This window comes from Mandrillus leucophaeus, unplaced genomic scaffold, assembly GCF_000951045.1.
Source record: "Mandrillus leucophaeus isolate KB7577 unplaced genomic scaffold, Mleu.le_1.0 Scaffold850, whole genome shotgun sequence".
NCBI classification, from domain to species: domain Eukaryota; kingdom Metazoa; phylum Chordata; class Mammalia; order Primates; family Cercopithecidae; genus Mandrillus; species Mandrillus leucophaeus.
The window spans coordinates 451,164-478,233 of NW_012109253.1; the positions used below are offsets into that span (position 1 = coordinate 451,164).

At 36.6% G+C, this 27,070-nt stretch overlaps 1 protein-coding gene across 1 annotated transcript in view; it reads left to right on the plus strand.

Annotated features, from left to right (window-relative positions):
- The window catches only part of SPATA16 (spermatogenesis associated 16), a 254,565-nt gene that overhangs the window by 198,305 nt on the left and 29,190 nt on the right, over positions 1–27,070 (plus strand). The window contains exons 7-8 of the mRNA XM_011968612.1: positions 20,426–20,572; positions 21,603–21,712. Coding sequence (XP_011824002.1) covers positions 20,426–20,572; positions 21,603–21,712 — 257 coding nt within the window. The remainder of the gene's footprint in view (positions 1–20,425; positions 20,573–21,602; positions 21,713–27,070) is intronic.

Genomic DNA, 27,070 nt, shown 5'->3' on the forward strand with positions numbered 1-27,070 from the left:
TCTTCCCTTCAAGGCAGCAGGTTCCCCTCTAGCTCAGGTTGTGTCTAGCAATGTTGTCTGAGAGAATAGTGCCCTATCCTGTGGCTGGGCTGGTCTCCAAGTTGCAAGACAAAGTCTTCTTTACTCACCCCTCTCCCTTCCTGAAGCAAAAGGAAGGAGTCTATCCCAGAGCTGTGAGCTGCACTACCTGTGGTGGGGGGAGAAGTGACACCAGAACTCCCATAGCCTCCCCAGCCGGTGTCTCCCTAGCGTCATTTACCCCAAGTCCACTGACTCCAGGCCCAGTATAGTGCCAGAGGTACCCCAGAATTTAGGTCCTTGAAGCCTAGACTACCTTTCAAGTTTATTTAGAACCCCAGAGCTTCTTTAGCCCATGGTGGTGGGGCTAGCCAGAATTCAGGTTCTGACCACTGGGATGGAGAATTCTCCCCTAGCTAGGGCTGATCTAAATGCTCTCTCCATGGATGCTGACTGGGTTCTGCCCTCATGTTGCTTTCCATTGTGACAAGGCAGCACTGAGTTCCAATACAAAGTCCCACAATTACTGTATTCTCCCTCCACCATGCACACAGAGTCTCTCTCTGCGCCACTTGGCTGCTGCCAGGGAATGGGGGAGGCGTGACATCAGCAATTCAAGACTATCAAGTACTGTAATGGCTCGTCTAATTTTTTGTTCCTATGAAAGTGTTTCTTGTATGGACAATTGTTCAGTTTGGTGTTCCCATGACGGAGACAATCACTGGAGAGTTCTGTTTGGACGTCTTGCTCTGCCTCCTCCTTCTTATTAGCTCTTTGATGTTCTTAGAAAACTCTACTTTTTAGATTTCTTCTAGGAATATTAGTTGTCTTCAGAAAGAAGGTTTGTCCAATTTGTCTGTTTTGAGATTACAAGAATCAGAAGCTTCTATTTTTTTAGTTATGTAATACTTGAAATATACTAAAAGACACAAAAATAATATAATGAATGCCTACATAATTACCACCTTATTTGAGAAATAAAACATTAAAAGTATTGTATAGTTGAAGTTCCCAAGGTTTTTCAGATCCTAATCTCCTCCCTCCCCTCCAGAGGTAATCACTATCATAAATTTGTTTATTACTCCTTTTTTATTGTAGTAAAATATACACAACATAAAATGTACCATTTTAAACACTTTTAAAGTGTACAGATCAGCGGCATTAACTACATTCACATTATTGTGCAACTATTACCATCATCCGTCTACAAAACCTTTTCGTTTTTTCAAACTGAAACTCTACCCATTAAATAATAACTCTCCATTTTATTCTCCTCCCCCCACCGATCCCCTAGCAAACACTATTCTATTTTCTGTCTCTATGAATTTGACAGCTCCAAGTGGAATCATATAGTATTTGTCCATTTGTGTCTGACTTATTTCACTTAGTATAATGTCTTCAAAGTTCATTCATGTTGTAGCTGTCAGATTTTCCTTCCTTTCTATGGTTAAATAATATTCCATTGTATATGTATATCACATTTTGTTTATCTATTTTTCCATTGAGAAAATCTTGGTGCTTCCACCTTTTGGCTACTGTGAAACATACTGCTGTGAACACGGTTATACAAGTATTTCCTTGCTTTCAATTGTTTTTGGTGTATGAATTGCTGGATCATATGGTAAATCTATTTTTAATTTTTTGAGTGTCACGTCATTTCTTGTGGTGGCCACACCATTTCACATTCTCACCAGAAGTGCATGAGTGTTTCAATTTCCCCATGTCCTCATCAACACTCGTTATTTTCTGGTTTTTGGTAATAGCCATCCTAACAGATATGAAGTGGTATCTTGCTGCTGTTTTAATTTGCATTTCCTTAATGATTAGTGATGCTGAGCATCTTTCACGTGCTTATTGGCCATTTTTATGTCTTCTTTGAAGAAATGTCTGTTTAAGTCCTTTCCTGATTTTTTTAATTGAGTTGTTTTTTGTTGCTGTTTTTGAATTGTAGTTCTTTATGTATTCTAGATATAAATTCTTTGTCAGATGTATGATTTGCAAATGTTTCCTCCCATTCCATAGGTTGCCTTTTCACTGCATTTCCATGACTGTTAATTAGGGTGAACATCTTTGTTGTCATTATTTGTCCTGTGGTTACATTTCCTTAAAAAATAAACAGAATTCTTAAAAATTTTCAAATTTATAAAAATGGCATTTTTACTATTTCTCTATTCCTACAATTTGCATGTTTGTACCCTTTGTTCATTTGGGTTTTTTGAATAGTTTTATTATTGATTTATTGGAGTTTTTATATTTTATCTCATTAAGAAGCTTGACTTTGCTGCGGTGACTTTTGATGAAGTGAGATTTAAATTTTAATGTTATTTTATAATTTTGTTTCTGTTTTTGTTTTCGCTTTTGTTTTTGAGATGGAGTTTTGCTCTGTCACCCAGGCTGGAGTGCAATGGTGCATTCTTGGCTCACTGCAACCTCTGCCTCCCAGGTGCAAGCAATTCTCATACCTCAGCCTCCCGAGTAGCTGGTATTACAGGCATATGCCACCATGCCCGGCTAATTTTTGCATTTTTAGTAGAGACGGGGTTTCACCATGTTGGCCAGGCTGGTCTCGAACTCCTGATTTCAAGTGATCTGCCCACCACAGCCTAATAGCTTGTAGTTTGGTGTCATATTTAAGAAACCCATCCCTGTTCCAGTACCTAGATATTCATTCTTTCTTTTCGGTTTGTTTGTTCAATCTTCTACTGTTATGGCTAGGAACACAACACAAGGTTGAATAAAGGAGTGATAGCAGGCATCCACATGTTGTTCCAGAGTTAAGACTTTTAAATTTCCACCACTAACTATAAAGTTTGCTGCAGATTTTTGATAAGTATTCTTTATCAGGTTTAAAAAGTTGTCATTTATTCATATTATGCCAGATGTTTTAACATTGTCGAACCTTTCTATTGTATCCTTTTTCTTACATTTAACTCCTTTCTGCTCTTATATTTATTATTTCTTGTATGTCCTGTTTTGGAAACTTATTCTTTTATTGCTTAATTTTCTTCACTGAATTCTGGGGTCAATAATTTTCAACACTCTCCCTCATTTTTAGTAAAGACTATCAATTTCTCTCCAAGAATGATTTTTATTGTGCCCTAAAAATTTTGTAAAACATTTTCATTGTATTTCATCTCAAAATATTTTCTCACTTTCATTGTGAAATCTTCTTTGAGCCATGACTTACTTAAATACACAGTTTTTAATATCTGAATGTATAGAAATGTTTAGCTATCTTTGTTATTAATTTTTAACCTAGTTGCATCATGTTCAAAAACATAGTCTAAATTTTAATAATCCCTGAAATTGTCAAGGTTGGTTTATGCCCTAATATATGGTCAGCTGTCATTAATATACCATTTGTGCTCAAGAAGAATGTCATTTTTTAATTGTTGAATGCAAGGTTTTTTAATGTATTCATTAGATGGATCAAGTTTGAAAATTACTCATACCTTTTAGATGCTACAATTTTTTGTCTACTTGACATCAGTACATAGGAAAAAAAAAGGATGTTAAAGTAATCCAAAATAGTGGTAGATTTGTCAATTATTCTTATAATTTGTCGATTTTCACTTTTTGTTTCAGCATCAATGTGCCTATTGTTTTAAGATCATTAATTGTGTGTTATTGTTATGTAATTACATTCTTCACCTTAATGTTAATAATTTTTTTGTATTAAAATCTATTTTGTCTGATATTAATATAAATTCACTAGTTTTATTCTGATTAGTATTTTTCTAATATTTCTTTTACACATCCTTTTACTTTCAACATTTTATATCTCCATGTTAAAATATTCTCTTAAATATGACACATTAGCTGATTTTTTTATTTATTTAATTATTTATTATGTAGTCAATCTCTGTCTTTGAATAAGTAAGCTTATTCTAATTCCTGAGTTGATTGATTGAGTTTTTCTGCCAGAGTTTAAGTTCCTGAGACACAGAAATCTGTCTGTTCACCATTGGCTTAAATAGTGCCTGACAAATAGTAAGTACTAAATAGATCTTTGTTGATTTCTGTGTTATATTTGGTTTATTTCTGCCATATTGTAGGCTTTAGTCCACATACTTTTTCCCTGCTCCTAACCTGCCTTCTCTCATATGCTTCAAGATTTCTTTTATTCATTTTTTCTTTATTTACAATAACATTACATGTTATTGTAAACACAGATATCTTAACAAAATCGGAATTTAATGATTATCAACTGAAGAAGATAAAGGTCATAGAATACTTTAATGAAAATCACCCCCTAATATTATACATAATATATATTTATTTCAACCTGATATTTTCCCTGACACCATCCTTAAGTTAATTATGGTCATAAATGTGTTTACATAGTCAACATTTATCTATAATTATTATATACACATGTCTACCAAATTTTTCTCACATTTCAGTTCTTCTGAATTTTATTTCCTTCTTTCTAAAGTGCATCCTTTGGAAGTCCCCAAAGTGAGAGTCTGTTGGAAGTATATTCCCTTCATTCCTGATTGTCTAAAATGTCTCTAATTCACCCTAGTTCTTAGATAACAGTTCAACAGGTTATAAATTTCTAATCTAAAATATTGGTGCCTTGAAGATATTATTTCACTGTCTTCTGACTTGTGTCATTGCTATTGGGAAGTCAGACCTTATTCCTTTGTAGATAATCTTCTTTTATCTCTGATGCTTTTAAGATCATGTCTTCATTTGAAGTTCTACAGTTTAACTACAGATGTGTCCAGGTATAATTGGTTTTTTTCTTAACCTGCTTAGTCACTGTGTTCATAATCTAAGGGGTCAAGTCTTTCATAAATTCGGAAAAACTGTCATCCATTTCCTTTTCAAGACTTTAGTCCCTGATTCTCTCTATTCTCTCATTTAAGAACTTTAACTGGACATTTGTTACTTTTATTTATTCTATCCTCCAGATCATCAAGGCTGCTTATTAAATTCTCCATGTCCTTGTCTCTGCTTCATTTTGAAATGTTCTCAGATCTGCATTCTCATGACTTCCTTTAGCTCTGTCTAGATCACTCCTTAGTAGATTCAAGATTTTCATTCCAATAATGTTTTTCCACTCCTAGAAGTTCTCTTGAAGTCTTCTTTTTTATGTAATTTGCTTATTAATTTTTTATTTTTGTTTTTATCTTTTGAGACGGAGTCTCTCTCTGTCACCCAGGCTGGAGTGCTGTGGCATGAACTCACTGCAACCTCTGCCTCCTGGGTTCAAGCAATTCTCCTACCTCAGCCTTCCAAGTAGCTGGGATTACAGGTGTGCACCACCACACCTGGCTAATTTTTTGTATTTTAGTAGAAGCAGGGTTTCACCATGTTGCCCAGGCCGCTCTGTCCTGAGCTCAGACAATCCACCTGCCTCAGCCTCCCAAGTGCTAGGATTATAGGCATAAGCCACTGTGCCCAAACCTTTTGTTGAATTTAACATTTATTTTAAGTTCAGAGGTACATGTGCAAGTTTGTTATATAGATAAACTTGTCTGATGGGGCCCCAGTGTGTGTTTTTCCCTTCTATGTGTCCATGTGTTTAAAATCTTTTTCAAAACAACTTTTAAAAATCTAGTTTTAGTCTTGTGATTTTTATTATATTTAGTACTTTAAATACATTTTATATTTTGTATCTAATAGTGCTATTTCTCAAGATCTCAGAATGCTAATTCTGCTATTTGTTGTTTTGCCATCTTTGGGGTATTTTTCAAAAACCAACCAATTCTCCCATTCTGCAACACCAACTGGATGTCCGAAGATTCAATTCAATTCTGATAACTATCCACATAGAGTTAGTATCAGGTCCCACAAGTTGAAGGCTTCAATATGACAAAACTGTGCCCATTTCAGATACCAGTTGCAGTACTTCTGATCAACCAGCTACAAATCAGGAGTTTTCACAACTCCCTCCTCATGTTCAATAATTTGTTTGCTGAGCTCAGGAAAATGCTTTGCTTGCTCGTATTGGTTTATTATAAGAGATACCACTCACGAACAGCCAAATGGAAGAGATGCGCAGGGCAAGATCGTGGGGGTGAGAGATGTAGAGCCTCTAGGTCCTCTTTGGTGTGCCATTCTTCCTGTACCATGATGTGTTCACCAACCTGGAAGGTCTCCAAACCCCAACTTTTATGGGTTTTTATGGAGTCTTCATTATATAGGCATCCTTGTTTAAATTATTGGTCATTGGTGATTAACTCAGTCTCCAGTACCTCTCCTCTCTCCACAGGTGGGGGAGGCATGAAACTGAACATTCCAAGCCTCTAATCACATGGTTGATTTCTTTGCCAAACTGCCCTCATCCTGAAGCTATCCAAGGGCGCAGCAAGGGTCACCTCATTAGCATATACTCAGATAGGGCTGAAAGGGGATTGTTACGAATAACAAAAGATGCCCCTATCACTCAGGAAATTTCAGTCATTTTAGAAGCTGTGTCAGGAAGTGGGGACAAAGACCAAATATTATTTTAAAAGGACATTACTCTTAGCCCTTGCATTTCTATATTCTTTCAGTCTAATTGTAATTTGTGTTAGGGCTTTACCAACAAATTTTGTGCATGATGTGCACGCACCATAGTGCATGATGCTCTTGTGTCAAAAAATTCCATAACCTTTTCTTCACCATTTTACCTATTCATTTGCATAAGATTTTGGGTTTGCAGCTGGGGGTCAAGCTAAGAGACTCTGGCCCTTCTGTCAATAATTATTTTGATTAGTCTGCCTGTCTATTGCCCCAAATGACTACAGACCAGGTTTCTCATTGTAATATTTGCCTTCCAGCTTTTTAAAATCCCCACACTTTTATGAACCAAACTGGGGTTCACTTGCTTGGTGCATCATGACCAGATATTTACATCAAGGTTTATAGTAGAAGAAAGAAAGGCTTTATTTGCAGGGCACCAAGCAAGAAGGATCAGGCAGTTAACACTTAAGTTCCAAACTCCCCAATGTATTAGAGGCAACAGTTTTTTTTAAAAAGCAAGGGTAAATTTAGAAAGGCAGAAGTTACAAGTAAAATCATAATGCATGGAGAGAATGCATTGCTTTTGGCCTTAAAGGGCAGGATTTCTTGAAGCAGGGGCTTCCAGGTCATAAGTGGATTTAAAGATTTTTTCATTTGTAATTGGTTAACAAATAGAAGCTTTCTTTTAAAATTTGAGATCTGCAGAAAATAATGTTAGCTCTGGCATGTGGGTGTGACTTCCTCCAGGCCCCTCAAGAGGAAATTTAGAACCAAGAATCATGGTTACAGTTTAGTCCTCAGTTCTCCCTTATCTGAGGTTTATATGCCAGTGGATCCATTTGGTTAGGGACAGCGGAGGAGGGGAGTCTGGATTTCTGAAAAACAACTCAGAGACATAGATTAAGATGTTATTTTTAGGTTTTATAGGAGAACCAAACGTTCTGTGATTCTAACGTTTTTGATTATTGTTTTAAGCTATTATATTTTTGCTTATCAAGTTATTTATGTACTTTTCAGGGCTAGCTATTTGCCTGAAACTTTTTTTAAAGAAAAGTTTTTTTCAAGATATTTTTCTCATTTTCATACTTAAGGAGGCTCACAGACTCCAAAGAGGGAGTCTCTGCTCTGTCTTAAAATTGGGGTAATTAGAACTTGTTTGGGGCCCTTTATTATTGAGAGACTGGCAGAGGATCACTTTGGTCCACCCAACCTTGTATAGTGCTGTATTAAGATTTTTGTTTCACCCTCATCAATGTTCATCTATGTATCCCATTTCTTAATAACCATTTAAAGATTTCCACCTGCAGAGGTGAGTCCTTTGACTCTCTCCTTCTTCCCTATTGTTTCCTCCTATCAATGTTTGCTTTATTCACCCCCTATTTCTTAATAACCATTTAACAATTTCTAAATCATTGGGACAAGTCCTTTGCCTCTCCCTTCTACCTCTCCTCATTCTCTTATTAAATGATCTAATGTTTTTACAGCATCTGTAAGACCCGTGAAGGGAAGCTGAGAAAGCAAATTTTGTTAAGAACTGTTGCTCCATTTTGCAACAGTTAAGTTACATGGGCACCAATTTACCATGACCTGGGTAATAAGCATATTAGTGGATAAATCTCCTGATTATTATGAAGACAATCTTACATGGCTTGCATATGAAACATATCAGCTGCTTCATCTGGGATATCCCAATTGTCATTTATAGGGGGAGTTGGACAGTCCCCCTTCTCAGGATAAACAGATCTTACAGTCACTTTTATTTAGTCCACCAGGCTGGCTGTTCTTTCAGGAATATACCCATCTGCAGTGGTTCCACAGTGAGCAGTGGATCCTATATCCACCCAAACATGCCTTCCTACTCTACAAAATTTAAAAAGTTACTTTTTTTTTAAAGTTAGTCATTCTTACAATGCATTTTAGTAAAGGCAGCTGATGACACTGATCTACAAAATAAAATATACCCCCAGGTATATAAATTTATACTCTATCCCCTGGTTTCAGTAGTTTCTTGGTTTTGGCCTCTCCTCAATGTGGACCACCTTCTTAGTAATCAGAGATCTTAGAGGTACTCTCAGTTATTCCTGTATAATTTCTCCCCCTGAGAGACTTCGGGGGCTAGTGGCTGAAGTTCAGCTCAACTGAAATCTGTGCTTAGTTCAGCATTAAAGTTTAACCCGGCAGTCACTTTTAATTTCTTTCATTTTAGCTCTTACAGATAATAATAGCCAATGGATTGTACACTTTATTTGTTCTGTTAGTTTGCATTACCCTGTGTATTCAGCAAACCAAAAGGCTGGGAATCAGATTCACCTCTAAATTCCATTGGTAACTTTTACGTTTAGTAACTAACTGAAGCACAGCTGCTGCTCCATACTATGGATAACAAATCAAAGGTTCCTCCTGCCTCACCGTTTCATCCTTCTCTTCCCAAACCACATGCTTCTGTGAGTCAGGGCCATTCTAGAAAATTCCACTTCTGACACCAATTTTGAAGTGATTTTTTTTCCCACAATATTCTGATGTCAAATGTGTAGGGTTTTCCACATCACTATTTCTCTAGCTTTGTGACACTAACTAGGTGTTCAATATTGCAATTCAATTCTGACACTAACTACCTGGAAACCCTGCAGGTTAAAGGCTCAGTCCCATAGTACTGCCCTCCACTTTAGATACCAGTTATAATAATCCCAGCACTTTGGGAGGCCAAGGCAGGCAGATCACTTGAGGTCAGAAGTTTCAGACCGCCCTGGCCAGCATGGTGAAATTGCATCTCTACTAAAAATACAAAAAAAAAAAAAATAGCTGGCCGTAGTGATGCATGTCTGTAGTCCCAGCTGCCTGGGAGGCTCAGGCAGGAGAATGGCTTGAACCCAGAAGGTAGAGGTTGCAGTGAGCCGAGATCATGCCATTGCACTCCAGCCTGGGCAACAGAGCAAGACTGTGTCTCAAAAAATAAATAAATAAGTAAATATATAAATAAAGTCCCAGGCCTCCTATGCTTCTGACCAAGCAACCATAAATCAAGGGTTCTCATAATCCCCATCTCAGCTTTGACAGTTTGTTAGACCAACTCACAAAACTCAGGACTTACCATTTAGCAACATAGTAGCAACAAGATACCATAATAGCAACAAAAACAGTCAATAAAGTAATAGCAAGTAAGGGATACAACTTAGAAACAGCCAAATGAGAGAGAAGCATGTATAGAGAAATGTATGACAGAGGAGGGAGGACGCACAGAGCTTTCATACCTTCTCTGGGAATATTACCCTGCTAGAACTTCAATGTGTTCACCAACCCAGAAGTTCTCCAAGCCCTGCTGTTCAGAAGTTTTTATTGAGATTTCATCATGTAGGCATGATTGATTAAATAATTGACTATTAGTGATTAACTCAGTCTTTAGTCTCTATTTCCTCCCTTGGAGGTTGGTTGGTTTTTCTAGTGACCGGCCCCATTTGGAAGCTGTTATAGGCCTTCCAAATGCTGCCACATTAGAACAAAAGACACTCCAATCATCCTGATCATTCAGGTAATTCTAAAGGTCTTAGGAGCTTTGCAGAAACTAGGAAGAAAGACCAAGTATCTTTCTATGATACCACACCACCTCCCACTCATTGAAAATTGTATCTTTGAGTGTTTTTCCACTCTTGTGTGTAAGGTATAAGCCATAATTCAGTGGGGCTTGATCTGTGAGAATCCTGTGCAGTCTACAGTAATTTTGCATCCTTCCCCAGAGGATTTTCTTTCGCTTTTTCTATATCATAGAATGTTACCAATCAGAGCAGTTTGTTCCTAGACATGAGAGTTCCTAAACTACCCAGGTAGCATAAACTCAAACCTTAACCCACATGCTTATAGTTAAAATTCCCAGAGGAAAAAAATTTCTAGTCTAGGCCCCAAACAATTCAAACAAGTTTATTCTCCTTTTGTCAATCATTAAAATTTTTATCTCTATCATTTTACTCATACCCCGATCTCACCCTAATTTAATAATGTACTGTGCTGTATTATAATTGACTGTTTACTTGTTTACTATAGGCACCAAATAGTAAACAACACGATGCCCTCTATTATCTTACCTTTTCATTCTAATGTCTGACATATATTTATAGATTCTTGCAAGAAGAGCCTAAAAATATTTGTCAAGTAAATTAGATAATCAAATTATCAAAATTATATATCTTGCTAAGCTTATTTCTAATTTTTTTTTTGCTATTATGGATCAAACCATTGTTTTCAATATACTGCATATTTTATTATATCTACATATTTCGGGTTTTTTCATCTTACATGGTTTCTTGTTTGCTTGTTTGTTTGAGATGGGGTCTCAAACAATGGCTATTTTTGAATGGCTATTCGCAGGTATGCTCATAGCACATTACATCATTGAACTCCTGGCCTCAAGCAATCCTCACACCTCAGCCTTCTAAGTAGGTAGGACTATAAACATGTACCACCATGTCAAGCTTTAAATCTTACATGTTTATTTTTATATATTTTCTTTTTTGACACCTTAGTGAACTCTTGTCTATACTAACTGATTTTCAGTTTATCCTCTTGGATTTTCTACAACCATCTATTATTAAGTAACAATACAGTGATCTCTTTACTTCCAGTATTTATATCTCTCATTTTTATTTCAGGTCTTATTACTTTGTCCTAAAGTTCCAAAGCTATAGATAATAATAATAGTGGCCAAAAACAGTTATTTTGTTACTGAGGTTAACAGGAATAAAACAGATTAAAAGTTGTTTCATCACAACCAAACTAACTACTAATAGTGAAGAGTGCATAGCAATATCTAATATCTATATATCAAGGTGTCTGTTCTTTTAGATTTCCAAATATAAAGCAGCATCTCATCTCAAGTTCTAAATCAAAGCCTTGCTTTCAAAATTGGTATATATGTTAACTGCAGGAAATTTCTGATAAGATTATTTGCTTATGAATCATGATAATTCATGAGTAATAATTTTGTACATGATAATTCTTTGTTTTTAAGTTATCATTAATAATACAGATTATTACATGAAAAGTTGTAGTACTTATAAACCAATTTCAACAAAAAGCAAAAAAGAAAGTCTCTGTTCTCAGGAAAGGAAATCACTGTGCTTTTCTGTGATTATAGAAGTTTTTTAATTAAGAACATTGTGAATGACATATTTGATCCTCTTTTAGCAAATATACAGGATTTCATAAAATATATTTTGTGTATTAATCTTACTTATGGCTTCATCATCTATTTTTAATTTTTCTTTTGATCTATTTTCTTCAAACATGCTACTTTTCACTTTCTCTTATCTCATATTAATTTATGTAAGGCAAGTCATTACACTTCCAGAACAAAGGGAAATATAAACAAACAAACAAACAAGTGAATAGGTTACCAGTCCGGATAGAAAGGAAAATTAAGGCTTTGAGATCACATGACTTTTATTGTACAATCTTTAAATTAACTACCAAAGAATCATTTTCTGTGAGATGTAGAATTTAACCCAAAGTGGGAAAATAGTAATTATAATTTAGGTCAAGAAAGATTATGTTAAACATTTATTATTTTTATTATATTTATAAATGTAAGTTTAGTTACCAGTGATAATATTATAATAATGTTGTAATAATGGCATCACCAGGATGTATTCAATATTGCTACATTTGTGCTAGCTGTAAAAAGTAATAATTCTAAATCCCCCAACTGTTATTTTTCTTAAATAAGAAAAACTTTCTTCCTAGAAATTCAACATGACAGTTTCATCTCTGTCTTACATCTCAACTATAGTAAGGATCCTATATTATGTGTAAGATATATTGAACTACTAGCTAAACTCCTGTATGAGGAATCTTTTGTTTCAAGTGGTAGGAATCACAAATCAAACTGACTTACTGAAGTCAGTTTTAAAGGGGCAGAACACATTGGAACACATTGACTTACATAACATAAAGATCCACAGGTGGGACTGCTTTTAAGCACAGCTTGATCCAACCAATAGCTCACTTACTGTCTCTCAGCACTCCGTTTCCACAGTCAACTTGAGAATTTATTCTCAAATTCTACCCGGTGTTCCACTAATTCTACCATGCCCTCAGGTGCTGGGTTCTTGAATAAAATAGCAACATTCTCAAATGTCATTACAGATCTCAAATCTCCCTGTACCAAGGAACAGGAGTGCCCCTTCCACACAATTCCAGAAGCCCACTCTTTTCCTTTGGCCCAAACTGCGTAATATGCTTATGATTGAACCAATCACTGGGACCGAGGGAAATGGCATGGATTCATTGACTTTGTCACTTGGGTCGCACTTTTACAGTAGGAGGTGAGTGAGAGAATTAACCAAGGAATAATAAGGGAAGGAGGAGAGAAATGCATGCCAGATAGCCAATTAACCAGTGATCATTCCAACTCTCAGACAGTGCAACAAGACATCAGTTTATTGTAATTATAGCAACATTGTATTATTTCAATGATAGTGAGTCTAATAAATATTGAGGAGGAATAGCCATACTTTAATGTTTGTATTGTCTCTAGTCTACTTTGATAAAAGTAGGATCAAGGAGCTTCAGTGTAATAAAGCCCAGAATAAAGATCCAGTACAGTTCATTAAACATAAAACTTTGGAATCAATAAGAATTTCAAATGAAAGAGAAATGAACTGTGTGTAAAATTCCTGCGGGATTATGTGTCTTTCTAAGTTTCTATGTGTGTTGCAAGAGAAAAGTTAAATATACAAAAATTGATCTTGGAGAAGTAGACCAGCAACCTGAAGTGAAAATTAGGAATCGTGGGAATGAAAACCAGCTTTTTCTATTTCTGTCTATAACTCTGAAATTACAATGAAGGTCAAAGGGAAATATAATTTATCGTACAATTTATTATCTATATAGTATACATATGACTTTCTCAGACATCAAATACAAAACTCAAAATATACTATCTGTTTCTAAAAGTAGAAACCATTTTATTATTTATGGGGGGCAATAATAATAACTTTGCTTCAAAGTTGCCACCTTTTGCTATTTTCTTACTGATGTGAATTTGTGGATAACTTCCAAGATAGAAGTATTAGCACTAAAAAGAGTACAAAATAAAACTCAGAACGTGATTGAGAAAGAAGTAATGACCAAGTGTTGGCATTATGAAGGTACTATAGAAACAAAAGTCTGAAACTGATCAGTAAAAAAGAGTCATATAAAACTTACATGGTCCTATCTCACACTAAACAATTGGGGCCTTCAAAAATGAGATTTTGCTTTAACCTAAATGTTAGAACATTTTGTTATGGACAAAGGGCAGGGAAATTACACAGACACCAGAAAATAGAGGATAAAATGACACTTCTAGAAAAGTAATGATAGAACCCAACAAATCTGCATCTTTCTAAAAGAGTTTTTAAATCTCTATGATTTTTCTTTTTAAGAAACTGCTTTGCAATGTTCCTTCATGATCTGTTGGCTGTGGTTAGGATGAGGTGTCCAAGAGAAAGTATAGACAACAATGGTGTCTATGCTTAGTGCTTTACTTCCATAGAGCTTAAAATGTATTTTATGGATATTTAACTACATAACAAATACAGCTATCCCTCACACATATAGATGAGTCTGTTCATCTACAGTCTATATTTTACATTTTTGCAGATGTTTTTCTGGCGCTGCCAATGGTTGCATTAAGCCAAACTCTCCCCATTAATCCAGTCTTTTGTGACTGAGTTCATATTTCCCAAAGAAAAAGCTGCAGCAAGCCAACTATGAAACTAATTTTTCCATCCAAGCAAAGCTGCTCTGTTCATTTCAGCATCTACTCTACTGAGTCACCCAGTACAAATTATTTCACTTCACTCACCCTTCATAAGGTGAACAGAACCCATTTTAGGCAAAATGAAGAACAAAGACAACGTGATTTTTTTTTTCTAAGTTTAGTATCAGAAAATAAATCATATCTCAGAAGCTCTAGATATTTTATTAGTTTTGATTTTTTGCAGTTCTATTCCCATTTGGACCATTAAAAATTCAAGATTTGGGAATGTGTGTTTTCAATTCAAATGTGTGTTTAAATTCAAATGTTGATTGAGCATCTGCTAGTTGCTTGAGGCGTGAAGATAATTTAAAGATGTGGCCAGGCACCATGGCTCACACCTGTAATCACAGTGATTTGGGAGGCCAAGGCAGGAGGATCGCTTGAGGCCAGGAGCTCAAGACCAGTTTGAACGACATAGCAAGACCCCATCTCTACTAAAAATTAAACAAAAATATATTAACTGGGCATAGGGGCATGTACCTTTAATCCCAGCTTCTCTAGAGGCTGAGGTAGGAAGATTGCCTGAGCCCAGAAGTTCAAGGTTACAGTGAACTATGATTGCATCACTACACTCCAGCATAAGTGACAGAGTAAGACCCTGTCTGCAAAAATAAAAACCAGAAATTAAAACAAACAAACAAGCTGGAATCTTCAAGGGGATTAAGATTTGTCAGGTTGTTAAGACATGCCCCCATGAAACAGGAGATTCACTCTGGAGTGAATATAAATGTTCTTTAAGAGTTTGAGGCCAAGCGCGGTAGCTCACGCCTGTAATCCCAGCACTTTGGGAGGCCCAGGCGGACCGATCACTTGAGGTCAGGAGTTCGAGACCAGTCTGGCCAATATGGAGAAACCCTGTTTCTACTAAAAATAACAAAAATTAGCTGGGTGTGGTGGCAGGCACCTGTAATCCCAGTGACTCAGGAGGCTGAGGCAGGAGAATCGCTTGAACCAAGGAGGTAAAGGCTGCAGTAAGCCAAGATTGCGCCATTGCACTCCAGCCTGGGCAACAAGAGTGAAGCTCCATCTCAAAAAAAAAAAAAAAAAAAAAAAGAGTTTGAATGGAAGATTGGAAAATACTGTAATATTCAGGAAACCCTTTATGAGCTAGATGAGACTTAGACATATCTGGAAGGACAGTGATAGATAGAATAAAGAAAAAATGAGGAGACTAGGTAGTTGTTTCTGAGTGTGAAATCACAAGCAAATTTCAGAGGCCAGATAAGCACAGGCAGTGAAATCAGCAGAGCTGAGCTGGTTATAAAGGTTGATACTAGAGAAAATGTAAGAATAATGGATAGATTGTGAAGTAGATGCACACTGGTGAGAGCCTTGAATACCAGGAAAGGAAAAGTCCCCAGAGTTCCTGAGGGAGGATGTGACAGTGAAAAAGGCAGGTGATGTATCAAAAATACTCATCGAGTGGTGACGTAGCGATGTATTGGCATGAAACAACACTAGTAGCAGTGAGACTGGTGGGGAAACTCTTCAATAATACAGATGTTATGTGATGAGAAATTTGACCAAGACAATAGCAATGATAATGCAAAGAAACAGGCTGATATGGGATGTATTGCAATATGCAGGTTTAATTAGTTTTTGAGAGACTCACTAAATGGGGAGTAAGAGAAAAGAAAAGTCAACAATGGCTTCAAATTTTTAAGCAGAATAATTGGGTGAGTAATGGCTATCCTCATAACAGGCTGGTGAAAGAAAAAGGAAAATAGAAGTAGAGATTATGAAAATCACTTTGGAAGAACATATTTGCTCTATTTTAACTAACTTTTGGAGTTATGAGCAAATAGCAATGTCCCAGTAGGTATCTGGAAATGCCATGTTGGAATTTGGCGGAAATTTCCAGCTGCGACTGTAGCTTTGATGTTCAATTTTTTGGTTAAAAATAGTAGCCAAAGACACAAGACTAGCGATATTCCCAAGGGTGTATGTATGAAGAGAATATCAGTGAGCTGGGGACAGCTGTGAGGAGCACTGAATGAGAAGGCAGGAGGAGAAAGGGGAACATGTGTCTGTGTGTGTGTGTGAGTATGTCAGAGAGAGAAAGAGAGAGAGAGAGACTACTGCTGAACTCCAGGAAGATGATTTTTAAGGAGGGGACAATAATACCAAAAAGTCAAGAAGCCAGAATAGCTTGAGGACTTGCAAGGTGGTCAATTTCAGCCTTCCGTAGTACAATAAGATGTTTCTGAAGAAGGGAAAACTGTTTACCTCTTTCAGTGAAAGTTTGACATCTTTCATCTGGGGGGAAAAGAAATTGAAGGATTATATTTCTGTGAGAAATTTAATCTGCATAATCTATCTTTGATATTATTTTTTAAAGCATCCACTTTGCTGATGGTAAAAATTTGGAGCTGTTCACACACGCAAACTGATTTTTTAAATAATAAATTCAGTCATAGTCATATAAATTTCATCTCCAATTGGGATAAATTGTAAAGGAATACATTAAAAGATCTGTTTCTCCCAAGTTTCTTTCGACATGACAGGAGCAAAGAAGATATTTTTTTAATCAATTCTACTTTCCTACAGAAGGGTAATATAATCTGGTTAACTGTTATATCCATCAGAGGCACAGAGCTTTTTGGACATAGGTAGAGGTTTATAAGCACAAAATTGAGAACAATTAGCACTCAAATTAATGTTACATGAGATTCAACATCTGGTAAGTGTGTTGTCATTTGGGGTCATAGACCACCTGTTAGGCTAAATGTTCATACAACAGCAATTTACCCTGCATACAAATGGTAAAAGAATGATACTTGAAAAACATTTTTTTTCTAAATTTAACCTTATGTATATAGGAGCCTCTTACATTTTAAAACTTCAACTGTAAGTTAATAATGGGTCAAATACTCACAGGATGAAGCATATAGGATCAGAAGGAACAGAGAATATTTACATTTTTGCAAGCATGTTTTATAATAAATTAGCCATAGTATAGGACTAACATTAGTTTCTATTCCGTCCAATCACTGCCAATATTAGTATTGGTCTCCTCTTTATCTATCAAATATTTAAGGACAAGAAGAGGTAAACCACTCAAAGTCTTTAGGCTATCTATCTACATAAGCGAGTCCTCAAACATCAGGCTGGTTTTGGCAATAATGTGGCACCAGAAAATGCCAAATCTCGAGGTTACTCAGCTGCCTTTTCATACAATCCAGTTATTGGAAACTTCAGTAAAACTAGTAAGCTGTGCCCCTGCTAATATTTCAACAAAATAGTATTCGCTTGCAAAGAGAGGCGTGTCTGTGATGATCAGCTGCAGATTTCAAAAGCAAAGAAACTTCCTGCACTTTTGAAATTGAAAAGCAGAAATCACATTTTACCTTGTTTATAAAAATGAGCCATCCTTTTAAAAAGAGCCATTTTGTAACACAACCACCAACTAAAGAAGCATCTAAGGCTGGGTACAGTGGCTCACGCCTATAATCCCAACACTGGGAGGCTGAGGTGGGTGGATCACCTGAGGTCGGGAGTTCAAGACCATCTTGACCAACTTGGAGAAACCCCATCTCAAAACCAATACACACCCCACCACACCAATACAAAATTAGCTGGGTGTGGTGGCGGGTGCCTGTAATCCCAGCTACTCGGGAGGCAGAGGCAGGAGAATTGCTTGAACCCGGGAGGCAGAGTTTGCAGTGAGCCGAGATAGCGCCACTGCACTCCAGCCTGAGTAGACAGAGCAAGACTCCATCTCAAAAAAAAAAAAAAAGAAGCAGCAGCATCTAATACTTGCAATCTGTATGTTAAGATGCCTAAAAGTCACTCTGTTAGTTTGGGAACTCTTGAGCATTTGCTATACTTTTCTAGATAGAGAGCATTTACTGGCCTTCCTATAGAATGTTTCAGATCGATTTTTTATAACTATGACCCCAGACTATCACAAGGATAGTTTTGAGTGGTAAGCCTTTGTACTTTGGCATCCAGCTGCCTGATTTTCAATTCTGGTCCTTATGCTCAGTGTGTGATCTTGGGCAACTTTGTAATCTTGGAAGCTCCAGCTTTATCATCTGTAAGGTGGGCCTGATAATATGCCCTGCTCCCCACTCCATGATTGAAAAAGATAACCCTGATAATGTGTGTGGCACAGAAGAAGCACCAGATGAATATTAGCCTTCATTAACACTAAGGGGTGACCTTCATCCTAAGTCACCAAAGAAAAACTAACGCTTGTTTGGGTTCATTAATATGTTTTTGCTCTATGTTTGTGTTTAAAAGGCATTGTGTGATATTTTAATTATTTCAATAATCAGCATATATTTTAACTCTCAATTTGACAGACACACACTGTTTACTTAACCAAACTGTGACAAATAACTTACTGCAGTGTTTTCCAAACCGTGTTTTGAAAAACGCAGGTTCTGTGGAGAAGCTCGAGGTGGCGTCTGTGAGTAGGGTATAGAACAGAGTACAGTAGTGAGGGTGGGTGATCAGTGTGCCAGGATTCAAACAGAATGTCCCTACTTTTTGTTGGCTTTTAATATTTGGGCTTGTCAGAAAATTTTAGTTTGGACAAAAGGTTCTGTGGCTTAAAAAGGGGGATGGTGTTAAAAAACACACTCGCGGTGTACTATCTTATTTTTAAAAGAAGTATTACAGACAAATAGTGAAGGCTATATTTGAACCATTACCATTTGAGTTCTGAGTCTACATTAAAATTTTACCTTTAAACCATCATTCAATGATATTTGGGATTTTGCCTTTTCCCCTTTCTGGTAGTGTTAAACAAAGAGGGCTTATTAAACCTCTCTGTTCACCATCCTTCATTTGAGAAATCTATTTTAATAAACCAAAGCCTTGTTACTCAAAATGGAAATGAATTAAGTGAATCTTGCCTCCAGGCCCCCAAGAGGTTAGCCTTTGTACTTTGGCTTTCGATTCTGGTCCCTCTGTTTGCTAAATTCATGATCTTGGGCATGTTTGTAACCTCTTGAAGCACCAATCTTATCATCTGTAAGGTGGGCTTTTATCCCTACCCCAAAAGTAACCTAGTGCAAAGCAATCTCGAAGAAGGGTGCAGTGGCTGTGCCTGTGGTGTCTGGAGTCAGACTACCTGGTTGTGAATCCGGCTTTGCCCACTTTGGAGCTGTGCTCTTGGGCAAGTTACTTCCCGTGTGTGTCCCTCAACCTCTTATTCATAAAGTGAGGACAACAGCACCAACCTTGTGAAGTTATTACGTGGAATTGAAAGAACAGTGCACACAAAACTCTTAGAACAGGGGCGAATAGAAAATAAGTACTCAGTAAACATTAGCTCTTATGGTCATTAAGAATTGAATCTGTTTTAGAACCATTTTCATGACACGAATTATTTCCAAGTCTAATTACAGTAGTCAGTGCATTTATCATTTTAAGTTTCTTCCTATGGCTATATGAAGGATGGTAACTAAATTAATTAGCTTTATATTTTAATTCTCACTTGTAATTTTTCTCTTTCTTTTTTTTTTTTTAAATATATCTTAAGCTAGGAAGAGAAAAATCAAATTCTCATCCGAGCTCAGTGGCTCACGCCTGTAATCCCAGCACTTTGGGAGACTGAGGCGGGTAGATCACCTGAGGTCAGAAGTTTGAGACCAGCCTGGCCAACATGGTGGAACCCCATCTCTACTAAAAATACAAAAATTAGCTGGGCGTGGTGGCGGGCACCTGTAATCCCAGCTACTCAGGAGGCTGAAGCAGGAGAATCGCTTGAACCTGGGAGGTAGAGGTTGCAGTGAGCCAAAATCACACCATTACACTCCAGCCTGGGCGACAAGAGCAAGACTCTGTCTAAAAAAAAAAAAAGAGAGAAAAAGAAAAATCAAAGTCTCTTGTAAATAGTCACAGCTAAAAACTAATAAGCATGTGAGCTGGTCCTGAATGTCTGTTATTCTGAAGATGAGGAAAGATGACCATGTGATCTAGCCATATTTTATTGTTATACTTTGTGTATGCTTAGATTAGTAAGAAAAGTATAATGAAATATGATTTTGACATGTTATCTATTTGACCTTTTGATACATATAATTTTACTTCATACCTTTCATGTTTATAGTTTTCATTTTTTCCGTGTACAATTCCTGAAATCTGGGGGGGGGGAACCCTAAACATATTAAAACCATAACAAAGCCTCTTAGTTCTTTTTCTGTCATATTTCAGATCTTCAGACACTCCACATGTTGCCTCAAACAGTTGACTGGTCATCTTTTCCTCCCCAACAATACCTCTTGACTCTTGGGTTCAAAAACAAAGAAGATGGAAAATTTTTGGAAAAAATATCAAGCAGGAAGCTGCCGATATTCACAGGTAAATCATCTGAACCTACAAGGTCTAGCATGTAGTAGGACCTGTGATGAGTTTTGGGCCCCAAAAAATGTTTGAGTTAAAATTAACTCCTTCTAATCTTCTCTGTGGGTTAGTTAACAATACTTGGAATTCTGGTTCCAGGAAATCTTTCCCCCAAGAATACACACAGTCCTGGAATGCCCACCCCCTGACTCTAATCATCTAATCATCTTACCCCACCCACCTCTATCATCAATGACTAATCATACAGCACTTAAAGAATACTAGTTTTCATCATTATCAATTAGCAGAGGTAGAAGAAAATTATGCAATGAAACTGCTATATGAAATCAAAAATATAGCCAATGACAATCTTAAATTACTTGTATTATCTATTGTTGTATTAATGTCAGTTCCCCTCTTTTCTTATGTAATTAGCCAAGAGTTTAGATCTCCTGGAGAGTATCACAGTTAAATGGTGTTCAGTAATCCGAGTTGAAACTTTCAAAAATCAAGAAAATATTCACATGGAGTTGAAATCTCAAACTTATGGGCTGAATTCATGACCAGGTTCAATTTATTCCTGCAGCTCTAACCACATAATTAAGAATGTGTGTTTTGTCTGGCACTGTATCCTCTGAGGCTTATCTGAACTTCGAGCTACATTCAAAGTCAATGGATCTGCACACTTGAATAATACCTAGGAGGAACAAGACAAGAATCAGACACATTTATGACGCATTTTTTCACAACTCAGGAAAAACAGACTCTGAAGAGATCGGTGAATCATTATAGGCTGTCTCTTAGATCTCTCAATCAAGAAACACAACAAAAGAGATTAATGATAGTTTCTAAAGGGCAGCGTCTCCTCTGCCTTTCTCCCCATAGATCTTTCTTTGTTATACATATGGTCTAGGGATGGGACTAGTTTCTATACTAAAGATTTCGTATCTATTAATATTGAGATATCCGTGTATAGCTTGCTAAAGAAAACATTTTGAAATGGAAGTCTGGAGAAAATAGTATAAAAGTTTATTGTTACAATTTTTAGAGCATAAAACACCTTTCGGTCTGACCAGAGAAGATACAGTGAGACAAATGGAGACAATGGGGAAGCGAATCTTGCCAATATTGGATTTTATTAGAAGCACTCAATTGAATGTAGGTATATGAGTCTTTTATATTTGTCCAATGTACAAATATTAGAGAATTCTAGAAGTATATATAAGGCTTACATGGCAAACAGTGCAAGTGTTAGGGGATTTTGAAAACGTTCATAGTAACTCTCATTTGCAAAAACAAGCAAATTTTAGCTAATGATTTTATTTCTTTTCTTCTAAAATATAGTATAATGCTACACTTTGCAATTTCAAGCACTTATTAGAGTAGTGTCTCTTTAAAGAACCTTTTCTTTATGCCTTCCTGATATCTAATTCAACATTGCAGTGAATTTGTCATTTCAAATCAATAAGAAAATTTTAGCAAGCACAATGTTTTCTCTATTTCACTTATTGAGCTATTGCATATAACCATCTCATTACCTACACAAGAATTCAGAGCTTTTCAAGATAGTGCCTTTGTACCACACTGATGAATTGGATGCTTCTCTAAACATTGGCAATTGATCTTTATACAGCCATAAGGTAAATTATCTAATCTCTTTCTATGATCCAGGAAAAATATGCCTTTTCTACTTTTCAGTCTTAAAGAGTCCAAAATAAGACCTGAATTACACTGCTATTTTACAAAATTTAAGCCATTGTACTGAAAGTATATAAAGAGAGCTTCTCATTAACAGGCTATAAAGGCTGCAGATTTCTCCTCTTTTAATATTTTTCAAAAGGCTTGTAAGTTGGAAATTTTAAAGAATTTCCTTCCTGTTCCCTCTTTTGTGTTACATCATTGATTTGATGTTCTTACCTTATAAGGGGAACCAAGGGTGTCATCACAAACAGCTACTTAACATCTGTTCAGCAGTTTATCTGCTCAGTAACATTATTCAGCATTTTGGAAAAGCTATAAAACACCTAATCTATTTGCATGATTTGCAATTCCATGCATTACAAATACAAAAGCACATTTTTACTGATATTCCTACCACAAAGCTACCCCTTCTCCACAACCATGTTTCAATTGTCTCCCCTATATTTCTGTTAATAAGAAATCTATCTATCTCTAAGCAGTTCAGGCTGCCATAACAAAACACCATCCTAAAAACCCACACACATCATTACCCTCATCATCAGGCCCGTGCAAGCAGGGAAAGCTTTGCTAACCAGAACCATCACCGTGTAGCATTATTTCATCTCACTCATGCATGGCTAGCCTAGCAGAGCCAGTGTGTCGGGTGCTGTGAATGTGATCTGCCTGTGGCCTAGCCCTTTGTTTTTTAGTTTTTAGTTTTTTGGGTTTTGGTTTTTTTGTTTGTTTGTTTGTTTGAGACAGTCTCGCTCTGTCAAACGGGTTGGAGTAGAGTGGTGCGGTCTTGGCTGATTGTAACCTCCACCTCCAGGGTGGAGGTTGATTCAAATTCAAATGCTTCTCCTGCCTCAGTCTCCCGAGTAGCTGGGATTACAGTGTGCACCACCAGCCTGGCTAATCTTTTGTATTTTTAGTAGAGACAGCATTTCGCCATGTTGGCCAGGCTGGTCTTGAACTCCTGGCCTCAAGTGATCCACCTGCCTTGGCCTCAAAAAGTGCTGGGATTACAGCCATAAGCCACCATGCCTGGCCAGGCCTGGTTCTTTGAAGCAATGCCTGCCTTACCTTCTCACTTATCAGAAAACTGACCACATCATCTGTTGCCAGCTCAGATCTCACTGTGTGAACATAGGCTGGGCCTAACTAAGCATTATGCACTTTTTCAACGTTCTTAACTCATTTTCTTATCACCTTTTAAAGAGTATCCTGGCCATTTGGAAATTTGTTTAGACAGGTATCTTTTATGTGCCTATAAAGGAGACTTTAAAACCATAATTAATGAGATTCTTAACATCTGATTAATAACTCAGTCTTCTCATATTGAGTCTCAGTACCACTTTGCTGACTGTGAAGAATTTCATGTACTTTCCTATGTTCACTTTTAAGGGAAATAACAGTTTTCGGAAGATTGTTTCAAAAAGTTTTAATGAAATTGAAGTAGGCAAGCCTGAAAGTGCCTAGGGATCACAAATATATCTAAATATCAGGTATTAGGTTTCTTATTATTTGCCCAGCAACAGCTTCATAAAGGAGGATTGACAAAATTGCCTGCAAAGGTAACCTAGCTTAATGAAGCAAATAATGAATTGGTGACTAGAAATTATTCCTACATGGTACCATTAACTGTAACCCAAGCAGCCCTCAGTAGTGTTTTTAAGACCCTTCAAGGTGTTATTTCTTTCTTGTCAGATATCAAATGACATTCACTTGAATATTTAGGCATTGAATTGTCATTGTTTGTTACCCTAGTTTGTAATACATGTAGACAAAGACTTCTGCCCAAAGCCATGCTCTGGCCATGTAACCCTAGGGCAAGTCACTTAACCTCTGATCTACTTTTTTCTCATTTATAAAATAGGCTGGTAACTGCCAGGCCCACTTCACAGGGTTGTTGTGAACCATAACTGTATAAATCCATGTTCTTGAAGCACTTTGTCAAGTATTAAGAATTTTAGTTTTAATTATTTGTATTGGTTGTAGGTTGCTTTGACAAAGAAACTGTTTTACAGATCTTTTTTTCTTTATACAAGCTGTGTAGTTTGAAGTTACCTATTTTTCTTCTCATACGAAGATTCCATTCGTGTTCTGTGAATTTGGATTCTTTTTTCCTTAGCTTACTTTGCTTTGATCAGTGATTTGCTCAGATCCCTTCACTCAGGCAGGATTTGAGATGCCATTTCCAGCCATGAACTGGACTCAGGACTGCAGTCTTGTTGACATGCTCATGTGACAAGCAGCCTCACATGTCTTGGTGGAACACAGCCAATACCCAAGACACTTCCATTAGAAGACAGTGAGTGACCAGTGTCTTGGGCAATAAATTTATCTTAAAGAATTTTAGATTTGTCAGTCATCCTTAACACTGGTGACTAAGGCTTTAGTTTACATTTCTGTTGTCTGTTTCAAACAGACAACTCTTTACCCTAGTAGAATGCCACATTTCCATCAAGGTCTAATGGCTAGGAAAAAATGCTGTAATCCCAGCACTTAGGGAGGCAGAAGTGGAAGGACAGCTTGAGCCCAGAAATTCAAGACCTGCCTGGACAACATAGTGAGACTCCATTCTCCTCACAATGCAACAACAACAAAAAAAAAGTGGAACTAATGGCTAGGAAATATACTTTGCCTCATACCATATATGTTCAGAGATGTTTAATTCATTTGGACAATGTTTTTTAATGAAAATGGACTTGGAATATGAAAATACAATGCATTAAAACTTCAGCATTCCTAACAGCAGGAGACCTAAAAGATGATACTAGTTCTTGACATAATACCATGACCAGAATCAGTTACACAATGTTTAAGTATTATCACATTTATACTGTCACATAAATAATGATAAATATGTAGCTTTCTAAACAATACTTAGACAATGCCAAGAATTCTCATGATCTATTCCCTAAACATATTGAATATTTAGTCACCTTGTAAATATTAGGTTTATAATACCTACCTAATATCTAATTAGAAAAAAGTTAACTTGGCAATAATACACTGAATTATAATATCATAGGGAATACTTTTAGCTGCTCTAATTTTTAATTTTTCTCCATTAAACTAAAAGATACATGTATTTATTCTCCACAAATTACATATAAAGAGATAGTTTAGCAACTTACTCTCAACCAAAGCATTTTAAATATAAAGTGAGTAAAATTTTCTTCTAAAGCTAACAAAATACTCTCGCTTCCAAACTCTTGAAATATTTGATAGTCAAGAAGTTTTCCTTACTCAAACATATCTTTTTTAAAATACAGAGCAGTCCTGGTCATTAACCAGGTGCTGACTGCATGCAGAAATTACCACTTTGGAACTATGGTTTAGGAGAAGCACGTGCATAGTGCTCTACAATTTAAAAAGTATTTTTCCTGCACATTCTTTAATTTGACCCTTACAACTTGGTGACATTGTGTCACCTTCATTTTACCAGTGAGGAAACTGTGGCTCAGAGGAGTGATATATTCAAGTTCACACAGCTAGGGCTCAAAATCAGAGCTTCAGAATATCGTGCCAATATTCTTTTACTAAATCATATTATATCTCTTTGATTTAAAACTATGATCCTTGCCACAGGCAAAACATGCGTACACACAACATAGGAATGATTCCATAGCTGAATTCAACTTTTAAAAAAAACGAACATATAGGCCAGGTGCAGTGGCTCACGCCTGTAATCCCAGCACTTTGGGAGGCCAAGGTGGGTGTATCACATGCGGCCAAGAATTCGAGACCAGCCTGACCAACATGGCAAAACTGCGTCTCTATTAAAAACACACATGCAAACACACACAAAAATAGTCAGATGTGGTGGTGCACACCTGTAGTCCCAGCTACTCAGGAGGCTGAAGCAAGAGAATTGCTTGAACCTGGGAGGCGGAGTCTGCAGTGGGCCGAGATCACACCACTGCACTCCAGCCTGTGCAACAGAGCAAGACTCTGCCTCAAAAAAAAAAAAAGAAAGAATAAAAAAAATTAAAATGAACATATAATGTACAAATTAGACCAAAAATTAATTATAAAAAGCTTCCTAGAAAACATGAATTTTCAACTCTTGCTATGAGGTGGTGGATACAGTTGGTAAAGACCTTTCCTGGTCTCAGGGAGGTTTCTATGTGTCAGACAATGATTCTCTTTACACTTCTGACCCTAGTTTCCTTATCTTTGTAGATTAGTCTACTAGGTACACAATACATGGCCAAACAAGGATGATTTCAGCATTTTAAGAGTTATAATCTGCAATATGATACAACCTTCCTGGTGACTTCTAATCCCACTGAACATCAACCTCATTCAGCCAGCAGCCCCGCTGCTATGGTATTTTTCATTCTCTAGATTTTTGTCCTAATTATTTCACATGCTACTGGATGGCACTATACTTTTCCATTCATTAACTTTATTGGCTGCTGTCAGTTTCAGACCTTACGTACTGTGCTTCCTGGGCTAAATGTTAAAGAGTTAAAATAATCAAATCTCTTGCCATGCATGAAGCCGCCTTCACAGGATGACTTGCCAAAAAATGACCTAACTAACCATGTTTTTAATACCTCATTAATTTTACTTTTAATTTCTTCCAAGTGAAGCATAAAAAATGTTTACATATGCATATTTGAAATGAACAATAATAAGTGCTTCCTACCCCTTTTTTGCAATCAATGTTTCTATATCTTATGCCAAACGGAAATACATTCCAAATACTAGGACTCTGCTTTTCAGCAGTATTATATAGTGCCACTTATTTGCCAGATATTTATTTGTGACTGCTATTAAGCCTTCACTTGAACTCGCTATCACCTAGCCCTCATTGTACCTGTGTGA